This window comes from Helianthus annuus, chromosome 2, assembly GCF_002127325.2.
Source record: "Helianthus annuus cultivar XRQ/B chromosome 2, HanXRQr2.0-SUNRISE, whole genome shotgun sequence".
Taxonomy (NCBI): domain Eukaryota; kingdom Viridiplantae; phylum Streptophyta; class Magnoliopsida; order Asterales; family Asteraceae; genus Helianthus; species Helianthus annuus.
This window is the reverse complement of record NC_035434.2, coordinates 7520205-7536359: the sequence shown is the minus strand read 5'-3', so window position 1 is coordinate 7536359 and position 16155 is coordinate 7520205. Positions and strand designations below refer to the sequence as shown.

The window sequence follows — 16155 nt, the reverse complement described above, 5'->3', positions numbered from 1 at the left end:
CTATATACTTTCACATGTCAATATTATTTTTAATTATATATAATTAAACATATTCATTTCATAATTAATATTATGTTGAGGATTGTATCATATAATACTCAGTGATTAAATGAAAAAAGTAAATAATATTATGTTGAGGAGCGTATAATACGTAGTGATTAAATGAAAAAAGTAAAGCTGAAAAAATATGATTTATAATAAAAAGTAAGATTTTCATTTTCTTCCACAATGCTACTAAAATGAATTGATGTAACGAGTTAACATGAACACACTTATCAGAAAAAAAAATAACATCGATTATATAAAAGGTAAGATTTTTAAATTCACCCACAATGAAACTAAATCATAAATCGATTGCGGATAGACCCCTTCGTAACCTTTGGATATTGACAATTGTATACAACATTAATGGTGGTAAGCTTGCCGAATCTCAATTGAGATCGAAGGTAAAACCCTCGCTTTTTATCCCCAAGATTTGAAACAATAAAATACAGGTTAATGCAAGCATATTTGTCAACATATCCGTCGATGATTTTCATGTTTTCATTTTTCACACTTTTCAAACCCCTCCATTTTGTGTGCTCATGAATGTGTATACTTTTACAACATAACCATATAAGATATAACTTTTACATTTCAACTTAAACCACGTTTTACTATAACCTATATCCAAATTCAAGTCAAGTCAAACTCACTTTGCGTGCTTAACCACGTCAACTCCGATAACATGATATTGTTACGGTCTTGTTTTTTAAAACTCGTTATTTATTTATTTCTTTTTATAATTCTACATTAAATTTTGAATCAAATAAGTTATAATTTGAGAAACAAATTTAAAGAGTTAATTATTGTTTTCGTCCCTGTGGTTTGTCAAAAATTATTATTTCAGTCCATTAGTTTAAAAATTGTGAATTCAGTCCCTGTGATTTCACTTTCGTAACCATTTCAGTACGTGTGGTTTCACTTTCGTAACCATTTCAATCTATTATTCTGTTAAGTACAGGGACTGAAATGGTTATGAGGTGGACTGAAATGGTTACGAAAGTGAAACCATAGGGACTGAAATCACAATTTTTAAACTAATAGACTAAATAATAATTTTTGATAAATCATAGGGACGAAAACAGTAATTAAAAGTAGTGAATTTTTTTTGCCAATGAGCTAGTGGTGGAGTGGTAAGGGAGAGACCTTGTGTTCCAAGTGACCCAAGTTCAATTCCTGCCCCTAGCATTTAGTTTCTGCGGCACCTGGTGATGATGGGAGACTAGGCGAGTAGGCGGCGATCGCTAGTTCGATCCTTGAACTGAGCGGGTTTTACCTCACCGCACTGTCGTGCCTTCGGGCGAGTGTTCACGGGCTTCGGCCCTAGATGAGGGTTTTCCCCGGTTCGGAAGGCGAGTGTATCCCGATGTGGTGAATTTCGCCAGTAACCCATTTGGAGGATTCGTTGGCCGTTCAAAAAAAAAAAAGTAGTGAATTTTCAAGGCAATATTAATAATATCCACGTCAGACTGAGGTGTACGGCTGGTATGATTATAACTATTTATAACTTCACCCAAATCTTGACGAAGCAACATTTCACACACAACAAAACCCCTTTATTAACACAAATCGCACCTACCTGACTCTCAAACCTGTATACATACATACATACATACATACATACATTCAGTGTGTGTGTGTGAGAGAGATATTTTGCCCTAATTCACACTCTTCTCTCACCATGATGTCCTTGAACGGCTCATCGCTTGTGGTAATTTTCACAATTTCTTCGATTTTGATTGAAATTTTGTAATACATGTTTATATCTGGATTATTTGAATCGGTTAATTTGAGCGTAATTGCTTGTTTATACGTTTGAATCAGCGTACGATATGCTCCTACGGATCAATTCCTGTGTTATTTGTTTCGATTTTGATTGAAATACATGCGTAAATCTGGATTTGAAACGGTTAATTTGAGCATAATAGCTAGTTTAGACGTTGTATGAACCGATTGTTTGTAATCTAGTTTTGATTTCAATTTCTTCCGTTTTTGTTTCGATTTGGATTGAAATACATGCATATATCTGGATTCGAATCGGTTAATTTGAGCATAAACTGCTGGTTTATACGTTAGAATCAGCGTACGATATGCTAGTATTAGTATAGATCTATTATTCGTAATCTAGTTTTGATTTAAATTTCTGAGTTATTTGTTTCGATTTTTGTTTACGTACGTGTAAATTTAAGTTTAAATGTTTAGATCAGCATTTGTTATGTATCGATTTGTTCATAATCTAATTTTAATTTCAACAATTCCTTTTCAGTTTATTAAATTCGACTATTTATTTTATTTATTATTATTAATTTTTTTAAATACATGCGTGTATCTGGACTCGAATCAGTTAATTTTAGCATATAATACAGATCGATTGTTCATAACCTATTTTTTTGTTTCGATTTTGATCTACGTACATGCAAATTTCTGGACAGATGTCGGTTAATTTGAGATTTTTAGGTTTATAAATTATTATTATTAAATAAATTTAGATCAGTATTTATTATGTTATTATTATGTATCGATTTGTTGAAATCTGATTTTGATTTTAATTTAATTTTGTAGAAGAACTCCGTTACCGGAGTTTCAAGGACGCAATCGCAGTCGTTGAGGTTACCGGTGAGGCGTCCGGTGGTGGTTTCTATGCTGAACAATAACAATAATCGACCGGAGCGAAACGTCAGCGTTTCGGTGGATAGTGCTGTGAAGGAGGTGAATGCTCCGGTGGCGGCTGAAGTTGATGAGTCTGATGGTAAAAAACCGAGTGCATCTGTTGGTGGTGGTGTTGAAGACGTGTACGGTGAGGATAGTGCCACCGAGGATCAGTTTATTACTCCGTGGTTTGTTTCTGTTGCCAGGTAATAACAATTTATTCTGATTTTTTAGGATCTTGATGACATCACAATCCTCCGGTTTATATTCACGTCGATGATTTCTATGCTAGATTTATTCGTTAGTGTTATGCAATAAAAAGAATTATTATATTTTCATATTTTTTTATATAGTTGTTTGGAAAAAGTGTTTCATTAAAAAACAAACGCAAAGATTATGGTTTCTATATTTTTAATTCATTACGGATTCTACATATTTAAGGCTACATGGTATCGTCCCCATCCTCCATTGGAGGATGATCCGCCACGTAGGCGCCACATCATAGTCCTCCCAAGGATGGTCCATCCCACAAAACTAGTGGAAATGGGAGGATGGTTCTAGATCATCCTAACCCACCACTTTTATATTTTTAATCTTCTACTTTTTTAACATTTAACAAATAAATTAACAAAACATTTTCATTAATATTAAAAAACATTACATAAACTTTAAAAAAACATAAACTCTAGATGATCCTAACCCACCACTTTTATATTTTTAATCTTCTACTTTTTTAACATTTAACAAATAAATTAACAAAATATTTTCATTAATATTAAAAAACATTACATAAACTTAAAAAAAAACATAAACTTAAAAAAAACATAGACTTAAATAATTTGATGCTTCTTCATGATGTCTGGTTTGTAGTTTTTTCAAAGTCGAACGTTTCGGCTCGGGATAATTATCGACATCCATCGTTATTATTTCTCATTCCTTGAGCCGAATATTTTCATCGGACAATCGGATTTTTTTCATCAGACCATTTTTTGTCTTTACTTGGATCGTCCCCAACGTCTCAACCTCGCCGGTGAGGATGACGACGGGTAGGCCGGCACGGTGTGCGGACCGTCGCCGGTCCTCGACGCCTTGGGGACGTACCCCATACCGCATAGCCTAAGAGACAAATTTAAGAGACAAACTGGTAAATTTAAGAGACGCCTTGGGGACGTACCCCATAAATGTTTGTAATTTGTAACAAGGTTATGATGATCTATTCCTAAAACATTTCTTTTATTCAAAAGTTGTTCAACTGTCAACAAATAAATTAAAGAGGAAGTTGTGTGTTTGCAGATTCATTTTCTGGTTTTTTTTGGTAAAGTTATAAATGCATTTGTTACCAACAAAAGGCTCTATACAACAACTGTGAAAACAATTATTTAATTTGGAGTTTTATGTTGGAATTTGGATATGGAATGGAGGGCCATTTGTTTGAATAAAACAAGTGTTCTACTGTCCAAGTTGATTATTGGCTCTATCGATGATAAAAAAAAATTAGATTTATTGTATTTGACATATTGAGCACTTTTCTTGTAGTTCGTTTTCAATATATTGCTGGTTTTTTTAGGACAACATGATATCCGTATCGTTAAATTGTAAATAATGGATAATTCTCTCATTTTATTTAGTGGCTACTCGTTGTTGCGGGACCCGCACCACAACAAAGGTTTGGCTTTTACTGAAAAAGAACGAGATGCCCATTATCTACGTGGTCTTCTTCCTCCGGTTGTCGTCAATCATGATCTTCAGGTATTTTATTTTCATTCGCAATGCGGCACTCGTCTCGGCTTCCTTTTCCATATGTTGAAATATTTAATATGTGAACGTATGGAAAATTCTCATATTTTGTAACGTGTCAATAACCAGGTAAAAAAGATGATGCATAATATCCGCCAATATCAAATACCTCTACAAAGGTACCAAGCCATGATGGATCTTCAGGTAAACCTTGCAAATAATAATAGAGTTGGCATTGGCCTTTTCAATTCATTTACTTGTATTGGGTCGATTTGGGTTGTCCTTTATCTCAAACGGGTCAAATAAATAAATTTAGCTAAAAGAAGAATGTTTCAAATGGGTTAATACTTGATAATGTCCCATATTCTTATTTTAATGCATTAAACCTCCTAAATAGTTTTATTCAACTATTTATAATTTTCTTGTAGAGTTAATTACTGTTTTCGTCCCTGTGGTTTGTCAAAAATCACTATTTGAGTCCATTAGTTTAAAAATTACGATTTCAGTCCCCGTGGTTTCATTTTCGTAACCATTTCAGTCCCCGTGGTTTCACTTTCGTAACCATTTCAATCCATTTATTCTGTTAGTACAAGGACTGAAATGGTTACGAGTTGGACTGAAATGGTTACGAAAGTGAAACCACAGGGACTGAAATCGCAATTTTTAAACTAATGAACTGAAATAGTGATTTTTGATAAACCACAGGGACGAAAACAGTAATTAACTCTTTATTGTAAGAAACTTCTTTTTGTAATAGTAATAGTTAAAACATTCTATATATATGAATAAAATAAAGTTATAAACAAAACTGGACAAAAGTGTTACGGGGTTAACTTAATCCGACTCAGTTTGTTTTGACCCATACTACAAATCACCTATTTTTAATTATCAACTCTCAAGTATCTTTTACAAACTCAGTTCGTCAATGCTATTCTGCAGATTTTTTTTGTTTTTTTTTCTATGTATACATTGTGAATCGTCTATCTATCCTGGTATGCAGGAGAGAAATGAGAGATTATTCTACAAGCTATTAATTGAAAACGTCGAGGAGCTTCTCCCAATTGTATATACACCAACCGTCGGTGAAGCGTGCCAAAAATACGGGAGCATTTTCAAGAACCCACAGGGTTTATTTATTAGTTTAAGAGACAAGCAAGTTCCCATCGCCATTATCTTCTCACGTATTCTTGGAAACATTTTGTTTTCTAGTTATTCTAGCTAACTAATAAATTATATTTTATTTATAGGGGGAAGATTCTTGAGATATTGAAGAATTGGCCTCAGAAAAAAATTCAAGTTATAGTAGTCACAGATGGTGAACGTATTTTAGGCCTAGGAGACCTTGGCTGCCAGGTAAAGGCTTTGTTTGCTTTCCAATCTTGTGATTATTTAATTATTACAATTTTAAGCAAAATGCACATCTTGATGCCATCTTCTACAACCTGTTTTATTAAATTAAAGCTAATTATCCGGTTATGATCGTTAGTTTTCTTATATGCAATTACTTTACAGGGAATGGGCATACCTGTGGGAAAGCTCTCTCTCTACACAGCTCTTGGAGGAATTCGTCCTTCAGCAGTACGTATTTCGAAGAATAAAATAGAATTATCCTTTTTTTTTTTTGAAAATATGCAATTTTAATCTCTCAGTCTAATATGGACCGGTTCTAGAACATATATTTTCTTTTCGAAGTCCCTGTTATTATTTTTCGTTTTTTTTTTGTTTTTGTTTCTTTTTCCATTTTGCAAAAGCATATAAAAATGACGGTGCTAAAATAGTTTTTGTGATAATATATGCAGTGCTTGCCGATAACCATTGATGTTGGCACTAATAACGAGAAGATGTTGAACGATGAATTCTACATTGGTTTAAGGCAAAGGAGGGCAAGTGGTCAGGTAAACTAGTTTTCTGGTTTCTGGTTTTAGTTAGGCCACCCGTAGTGGGGCCTTTTTTTTAAAAAAATAAAAAAAAAACGCCGGAAAACGCCCCGGACCCCATTACACCCGGCGTTTCCGGGCCTTTTTTTGTTCAAATTTGTTGTTGGCGTCTTTTAAAACGCTCATTTTGTTTTGTGGAGTGTTTGACCAGCCAATCACCATTTGTTTCCTTTTTTTTTTTTAATAATTGGAAGGGGCGTTATTGGAATAATGCCCCACTACGCCACTTTTGCTATAATGCCCAACGCTGACTAGGATGCCATGTGTCGGATAATGCCCCATGGTGGGGGCATTATTTTTGTTCACCACTACGGGTGGTCTTATGTTTACTTATATTAGAGGTGGCAAAACATTTTTTTTGTCTAAAAAATACGTTTTTTAGAAGCAATTAATGTGTCAGTTACTTATGACCCATTCAACCATCTCACCTGTTTTATTTTTAGTTTTTATCAATCATTTCCTTTAAGAATAGAGATAACAGGAAACTGACTCTTTTATAAGTGATCGGGCCAAACTGCCAAAGCCACCTGACCGGTATTATTTTGAATTCTTTGTTTATCGAGTGGTCTTTTCTGTTTTCAGGAGTATGCTGAACTCATGAATGAGTTCATGACTGCTGTCAAGCAGAATTATGGGGAGAAGGTCCTCATTCAGGTTACCAACTTTTATCTTTTAAAAAAAAGTTTTTCTACCTTTATCTTGTTTCTTTCTTGCACATCACCTCCGTTTAATATTATCTTTGCAGTTTGAGGATTTTGCAAACCACAACGCCTTTGATCTTCTTGAGAAGTATAGAACCACCCATCTTGTGTTTAACGATGATATACAGGTACCCTTTTAACTTACTTATTTTGAATAGAAAATACAATCCAAATCAACCTATTTAAAGGTAAATCGATCAAAGATGTGACATCTAATTAAATACATCTTCTAATTTTTTAGGGCACAGCATCAGTGGTGCTTGCAGGGCTTATTTCTGCACTAAAATTAGTTGGTGGATCTTTGGCAGACCATAGATTCCTCTTCCTTGGAGCTGGAGAGGTCGGCAATTCTAACTTTTTTTTCACAGTTCATCCACCTTCTGCTTCTTGATTTGTGGCATTTTCTCCTTCATGTCTCAAATCTCAATTCTAGCTTTTTATTTATGCAGGCTGGCACAGGCATCGCCGAACTCATAGCTCTTGAAATATCGAAACAGGTTAGGAAACATCGAATCTTACGCTTAAACCCTCAACCAACCCACCCTGAAAACACACATCTTACCAACACTAAAGTAACATGACTAGATACTGGATTAATGGGTAGGTTATATAATGGATGTTTCGTATAATTATGCAGACAAACGCTCCGTTAGAAGAGACCCGGAAGAAGGTTTGGCTTGTGGACTCAAAGGTAATAAACATGAAAACGCTACATCTTTTTCTTTCGTTTTTTTCTTGCATAACCATAATCATTTATCTTTTTGGTTACATAATTTTGTAGGGTTTGATTGTTAGATCCCGCCTAGATTCACTTCAGCATTTCAAGAAGCCCTGGGCCCATGATCATGAACCTGTGGATAAGTTTGTGGATGCTATCAAGGTGTGTATATCTCTTTCTGTCTCTTGTTTAGTGGCGAAATGGGCAGGTTGGGTTACTTTCGGTTCAAATGGGTCGATTCTGGTTGACATCCAACGTTAAAAAATTTTAAATGGTAAATGTTTCAACTTTCAATATGACTACGTAAACTGTTATTCAGCTTCTCGTCTTTTTCTATCAACTAAAATAGTTAAAGATGTTGTAAACACTTGGGTGTATTTTTGTTAATTTTTGTTTTGTTTTACCTAAAGTTGTTTTTTTTTTTTTTTACCAATTTACTCGTGAATGAGTTGCTTTGGGACAGTGGCGAAGCTTGAAATTTTTTACGGGGGTCGAAAACGTATATACTCAAAAATTTCAATAGAACCGGGGGGTCGAAAACATATATACCCAAAAATTTCTATACGAAAACTACATATATAACACTACTGGCCGAAAAGTTTGGGGGGTCGGGCTCCCCTCTCAGCCCCTTCAAAGCATCGCCCCTGCTTTGGGATGTGTTTTATTTCGACGTCAAAGCAAATAATTTAACCGAATGAAAGATGAAAAAAATGATTGTTTCGATCTGCACCACAAAATTGCTCGTTTTAAGCAGCACTTGATACGCAACTAACTTTACACCACTGCTAGTTTTTTTTTTCTTTTTTTTTTTTTCCAATTTGCATATGAATATGTGTTCATCTCATTTCCCTTGGATTACCAGACAATCAAGCCAACAGTATTGATCGGATCATCAGGGGCAGGACAGACATTTACAAAAGAAGTTGTTGAAACTATGTCGTCCCTTAATGAGGTAATTTATTTAACTGCCATATTAAATTTATCAAAATAGAAAGTGAATTATTTTTAAACAAGTGTTTCTTTTTATTGTTGGTTGCAGAAACCTATTATTCTTGCCCTGTCCAACCCAACGTCTCAATCCGAATGTACTGCCGAGCAAGCTTATACCTGGAGTGATGTACGACCGCTATCCTTCTCAGTGTCTTTATTTTGCGAAAAGAAAGATTATTATGTGTGGGGGTGTTTGGATATGCATAATCAGTTCTGAAACGCTAATCCAAACACCCCTTAATTGTGCCAGTTTTAAGTGTCCAACTGATTTCATTGACCTAAGGCTATGCTTACATGTATGTTTCTGTGCTGTTGATTATAGGGCCGTGCTATATTCGCCAGTGGGAGTCCGTTTGACCCTGTTGAATATAACGGAAAGGTCCATGTGTCAGGCCAGGTACCACCTTTTGAACCTTATACAATATTGGTTTACGCTTCTCAACAAGAAATTAGCGGATTTTAACTATTGTTGTTTTTATCCTTTTCAGGCCAACAATGCATACATTTTTCCCGGATTTGGCCTCGGTTTGATAATTTCTGGTGCAATCCGTGTTCATGATGACATGCTTTTAGCAGCCTGTAAGTTAGCAGTTTAATTTTGTTTGTTCGTTCTAATAACCATTTGCATAACCAGCGAGCCGAGCCAGCTTTAGCTTGGGATCAAAGTTAAAGGGCCGGCTCGGCTCAGCTTGAAAACTCTAAACGGGCCGAAATTTGAGCTCAAGCACAGGCTTATATTTAAAAATAAATCTTGCAAGCATGATATAACAATAAAATATAATATTGAGTGAATTTCAAGGATTGTCCTTTCTTTATACCCATTTTCAGGCGCTGTCCTTTATGTTTAAAATTGACGAGTTTTGTCCTTTACGTTTTCATATCATACACATTTTGTCCTTTAGGCTTAACCCGGTTAATTTTTTCAGTTAAATTTGGTCATGTGCTTTGCACATGAGGGCATTATTGTCAATTCAAGGGTTGCAGAAGCTTTGAGCTATAAATCTGCCGTTGAATTTACCTTTGAATTGACAAAAATGTCCTCATGTGCAAAGCATATGACCAAATTTAACTGAAAAAACTAACTGAGTTAGGCCTAAAGGACAAAACGTGTATGATATGAAAACATAAAGGACAAAACCCGTCAATTTTGAACATAAAGGACAACGCCTGAAAATAGGTATAAAGATAAAGGACAATTCTTAAAATTCACTCTATAATATTTCTTGCACATATGGATAGATATAATAACAAAAATAGGCGGGTGGGTTTTTATTGGCTGTTCATCACTATTAAATTATATTCTGTACAATTTTCATTATGTAATCTAATAGTGTTTATTTTAATTTTGTGTTAAATGGAACAGCCGAAGCTCTGGCTGAACAGGTTACACAGGAGCATTTCGACAAAGGACTAATATACCCACCGTTCACTAACATCCGCAAGATTTCTGCTCATATCGCAGCTAAGGTGGCTGGCAAAGCATATGAACTTGGTGAGCCCTCTCCCCATACGCGGCCCGTACCAACAAAACCAATAAACCGAACCTGACCGGCTATATTCTGTTTGGTTCTTGAGATTTTAAAAGTCCGCTCATGGTTCTCAAGTTTTTCATAATTCGTATACTAACAAATTAATTTCCACACCACAACGAGCGATATCTACGCTAATCGTACAATTGCACAAAAACCCGGTGGTGTGCGAAGTAATTTTGTTGGTGTACTGGAACAAGACCCTTTCTCTAAAATAAAATAATTATTTTCATGGTCCCTGTGGTTTGCTCTTTGTAACGCATTTAGTCCTCAACCAACAAACCTAAAGGTTTTAGCATGTCCAAGTTAGGGACTAAATGCGTTACAAAGTGCAAACCACAAGGACCATCCTTGGTACTTTTGGAAAAAGTTGGGTTTGCACTTTGTAACGCATTTAGTCCCCAACTTTTTCCAAAAGTACTAGGATGGTCCTTGTGGTTTGCACTTTGTAATGCATTTAGTCCCTAACTTAGACATGATAAAACCTATTGATTTTTCGGTTGGGACTAAATGCGTTACAAAGTGCAAACCACAGGGACCATCCGTGTACTTTTTAGAAAACTAGGGACTAAATCCAAAATTTTGGTAAACCGTAGGGACCATCCATGTACTTTTAGAAAATTAGGGACTAAATCCAAAATTTTGGTAAACCACAGGGACAATCCGTGTACTTTACTCTAATTGTTATCTTATCATTGTAACCTGTTAGAGTTAATTGCCCGGATGGTCCCCGTGGTTTCACGTTTTTTCACGTTTAGTCCCCACCTTTTGGAAATAGCAGTTATGCTCCCTATGGTTTGTCATTTTGTTACTCGGATAGTCCCCTGAGTAAATGTCAGGGACTATCCGAGTAACAAAATAACAAACCATAGGGAGCATACCTGCTATTTTCAAAAGGTGGGGACTAAACGTGAAAAAACATGAAACTACAGGGACCATCCGGGCAATTAACTCTAACCTGTTATAATGAGCTTCTGTCCTAGTTGGGACAAAACTGGTTTCGGATTTTGGTGGGATCCGGTTTTGACCCGTGAACACCACCAAATTATTTAGTTATGTGATAATGTAACTTAATGCAAAACTTGCTTATGGGTTTGTAGGTCTGGCGAGTCGTCTACCCCAACCAGAAAATCTTGTAGCGTATGCCGAGAGCTGCATGTACAGCCCCAAATACCGCAGCTATCGTTAAGTTTTGAGACATGACAGACATCAAGTTTGTTGCTGTTAGCAATTGTTTTAGTTGTTAGGTGCATGTTGTAATGTTAGGCATACGTTTGTGTGTCCTTCAACAAATTTTATGATTCCCAAGTCATGAAAAATCATAGCTTTATTTAATTAATTAATGGTCGATTGGTAGCAATCTTTTGATTATTCTTTTTTTTTTTTATAAAACTTGTCTGCTTTTTATAAAACTTGTTAATTTCGGTTGTATTTTATTGTTCATGTCTGAATAAATATGACATGGAAGTAATGGTGAAGAGTGAGTTTGAACTAAAAAATGGATTAGTATTTTTAACAAGTGTTATTTATTAAGTGGCATATACATATTTTCGCAAGAATAAAATAAAATAGATGATTAATAAAATTGAATCTTGATTGCCATTTGGTGATATATATTTTTTTAAGAGTGAATCGTAAGGATCGTCCTTTATCTTTATACCCATTTGCAGGCGCTGTCTTTTATGTTTAAAATTGACAAGTTTTGTACTTTATGTTTTCAAATCATACACGTTTTGTCCTTTAGCCCTAACCCAGTTAGATTTCTGTCAAATCTAATCATGTGCAATGCACATGAGGGTAAAATTGTCTTTTCACTCAATAAGGACCATTTTATAAATAATATATATATCCAGTGACTATTTTGTAAATAAATAAAATACATGTATACAAATAGAAAAAAAGCACTCTACGGTATTTCTCTCTCCCTAGTTCCTCCTCCACACAACAATCTCTCCGGCGACCTGAAACCCTTTCTCCGGCAGCCACATACAGACCCCGCCGCACCTGAATGTTGAAACCCATACACTCCTCAAACCCTATAACTTCACCATCGCATACCATCCCCTCCTGATGTCTGTCGTTAGTGACATGCAAAAACCAACTAAATTATGTAGATATGATAAGTCGGATATCGAACCAGAGGAGGATTGTGGAAAGTGTGTAATGTTAAGTATTTATTAACAAGTAATTGTGGATTAACTAAAAATTACAAACTAAATGTGAGATTTAAATCAATAGAAAGAACAATGGTTCCTCCAGATTTCAGGTTTTATAGCTAGATTCAATTATGTGTTTAATCGAAACACTCACATAGACATAAGTGTTTAACCTAATTCATCAATTGTGATAACCAACGACTAAGTACTCCGGTCAATACATAACGGGAGGTTATCGAATGATTATCAATTACAATTACAAACCCTAACCCCATGTCAAATATATCCCAATTACTAGAAATCTCGGGAACTGAATGCTTAGATCACCAAGTTAAACGATTGTCACAAACACATAAAATTGTCTAACTTATAAAAACCCTCCATCCGAAGGAAACCACTAGGAGATTAGCCGCTCATGGTTGTCTTCACAGCAGCAGTTGTCATCCCGAACTGATTAGATATCGAAGACTGACTTGAGAGATGTGATATATGTTACGGCTGTGTATTGTGTATCCCCAAAATTTCGTATGTGTCGGCTGTGTGCGTGGGCCCAAGAGTCCGAAAAGAACCCAGCCTCCAAATTGTGGATTGTTTTTTTTTCCAAACTGCCAAGCCCATGTACGCAGCCTCTCTCTTATGAATATATCGGCCCAATTTAATGATCATGATCATGTGGCCCAAGTCCTTTCTTTCACGTGAGTAGGCTTAGTGGTGCACAAAAAACCCGAACTCGGACCCGGACCCGAATAAAAAACCCGGAATCGGGTATTATAAAACCCGGGTTTTTTATACCCGAACCCGAACCCGACCCTACCCGTAGGGTAGGGACCGGGTATGCATATTTGATCTAAAACCCGAACCCGGAACCGGTTTTTTTTATACCCGGTTTATACCCGAAACCCGGTTTTATAAATACCCGAACCCGGAACCGGGTTTTATAAATACCCGGAACCGGTTTTAAAAAAACCCGATTTTGATGTAATCTTGTTTAATTATGTATGCATTAAGACTTCTAGTTCTTATGATTTAACAAAATTATGTATGCATTTTGATGTAATCTTGTTTAATTATTAGGTTTCTAATGATATTTGCCACCGCTACTTAATTATTTAATATATTTTATTACAAGTGGAAACAAATATGCCAATATATGTTGGCCCTTCTATTTTCTTTTTTCTTTGTTTGTTTAATATCATTATTAGTTTTTGTATTTAATAAATTGTGCCTCTGTTTATAAAGTTCAAGAATAACCACATGAAGAACTATAAATTGTGCCTCTGTTTATAAATTGTGCCTCTGTTTATCAATAGAATAGATTTGATGTCTATGTGTGAGAGTTATGTTTGATACATTTTATAAGCATAGTTCCGGTCGGGTTTTTTTAATACCCGGTGCGGGTTTTTTCCCAACCCGATGCATACCCGAACCCTACCCGATTAATACCCGAACCGGACCCGAACCCGGAAATAGGGTATTATAATACCCGGGTTTTATAAAACCCGACCCGAACCTGGGTATATAGGGTATACATTTTTTGTAGAAAACCCGGACCCGGACCCGACCCGGTTTTTAGAAAACCCCGATTTTGTAAAACCCGATCCTACCCGAACCCGATCCTACCCGAAACCCGGTTTTAAAAAAAACCCGATTTGTGTTAGTGCTGCCCTCCTTATCTGCATGAGATTGATGATGATGGGATGTTATTTTTATATTTTCTAAAAAGTCAAAACCCTCAACAATATAGGTGCATATCTCGGCCCAGTGCATGCGTGTATATGTATGGTGTTTCGATGATGTGCTGATGATGATTTGACTTTGTTTTTGAATTCTCCACTCAAGTCACGTGCATCAATGTTTTAAGAAGGCTGCCGCCACTTCTTTTCTTTGTGCCAATCACGTGCCCATGATGATGATCTTGTTTAAATTATGTGAGGATCCCCTCTCTAAAGTGCACGTGATGCTCCTTCACAAAAGTCTGCCACCAAAGTCCCTATGTGTGTATTATGATTCCTTGTCACGTGTGTATATTAACTAGTTATTGCCACCGTCCGTGTTGCGGGGCGATGGCTAAATAATTCCCAATCAATTAAAAAAACACTATTATCGTTTTCTTAGGAAAAAAAAAACTAAAACGATGACAAGACCGTAGTTTTGAGCTCAGGGCAAAACTGTAGTTTGTAAGGATTAATGAGCGAGTTTTAGGAAGCTCCTTGACATGGGAAAAAAATTAAATCCAGTCAACTAATAAAAAAACAGTTTTATAGTTTTGCTAAAAAAAACTAAAACGATAGCAATACTGTAATTTGAACTGAGAGCAAAGTTGTATTTGTTGACTTGGGTAAAATCGTAATTTGGCAAAAGTTAAAGTGATGGCAATACTATAAATTTGAACCGAAGACAAAATCGTAATATAACTTTGTACTAAGGACAAAATCGTAATTTTAAGCTGGGGACAAAACTATATTTTTAATTTGAACTGGGGCAAAATCAAAATTTTGAACTGAGGGCAAATTCGTAATTTTGAATAGGGGGCAAAAGCATAGTTTTATTTTGAACCGGGCAAAAAATAATTTTAAACTGAAGGCGAAATCATAATTTTTGAAACGGGGCGAAAATGCGAAGTCGTCATTTTTAGTTTGGGGCAAAAGCAAAAATTAATTTGAACTGGGGCCAAAATTGTAATTGTAATATGGGAATAAAATCATAATTTTGAACCGAGGGCAAAATCGTAATTTTGAGCGAGTGATAAAAACATAATTTTATTTTGAGATGGAGGCAAAAACGTAATTTTATTTTAAATTAAGGATAAAACCGTAATTTTAAAACGAATATAAAACAATAAAATTGTTGGTCCAATAGAGAAGTGCCACGCAGCTGCGTGGCACTATTCCCCCACTTCCTTTTTGTATATGTAGAGAATTGGTGCCCTCTTCACATGTGCCGGCCCCCTCTACTTGTGATGTCGGCTAACAAAATTAATCCACTCGTAGCCTACGGTTAAGAACCGTAGGTTACGGTTCATACATTCTGTTTCTTTATAATTCTTGGCCATAGAATCGTAGGTTACGGTTGCGAGACGTAAGGTAAGCTACGCTGCAATGTTACTGGGGAATGCACATTTGAGTTATCTCTTCGACCCGAACATCTACCGAATGATATCTTTCGCGTTGTTTATCATCCACGGTAATTCCGCTTTATCCACACGCGCTCTAACTTCACCGATTTACGCCGATTAACCTGTAAAACCACATGCTTGCGTAGTTAACATATTCAACGCATATAATTACGTAAACGACAATAAATCACACAAGATAAGCACGTTAACACTCGGGTTTCACACTCTCCATCACCACCACCATTAAAAATCTGAAAAAAGACAATGAATTTTGGAATAGGTTTCGTAAGTGACAGACCTGGAACGATAGGTTCTTGGAGGGTGCAGATTCGGAAGTCGGGTTTTGTGGTTTCAAAGATTTTGAGCATATACTTATCATAAATCTATAATATAGCGATAGAATAGGGTCACAAGATTACAGTCTAAAATATACAGAGCAGTCTCAGGTAATCAAACAACCCACTGCAAATTGAAAAGTAAGGAACTTTGAAACCTATTTGCGATCTAGAGTTATTCTTTTTGTGGGTTTCTTGTTTTGTTTTTGTTCGACTGGAAGAAGTCAATTATAGAGGATTGAGTGA

General features: G+C 35.7%; 1 protein-coding gene across 1 annotated transcript; it reads left to right on the top strand.

Moving 5' to 3' along the window:
* The first annotated feature begins 1526 nt into the window (after positions 1-1526).
* LOC110909141 (NADP-dependent malic enzyme, chloroplastic) lies at positions 1527-11674 on the top strand. Its single transcript, XM_022154159.2, has 20 exons — positions 1527-1753; positions 2605-2897; positions 4320-4440; positions 4558-4632; positions 5429-5580; positions 5676-5781; positions 5941-6006; positions 6228-6323; positions 6948-7019; positions 7111-7194; positions 7308-7406; positions 7516-7563; positions 7704-7757; positions 7848-7946; positions 8647-8736; positions 8824-8901; positions 9097-9171; positions 9263-9353; positions 10138-10266; positions 11404-11674. The coding sequence occupies exons 1-20, from the start codon at positions 1724-1726 to the stop codon at positions 11490-11492; spliced, it is 1947 nt and encodes a 648-aa protein (XP_022009851.1). The 5' UTR covers positions 1527-1723; the 3' UTR covers positions 11493-11674.
* The last annotated feature ends 4481 nt before the right edge of the window (positions 11675-16155 follow it).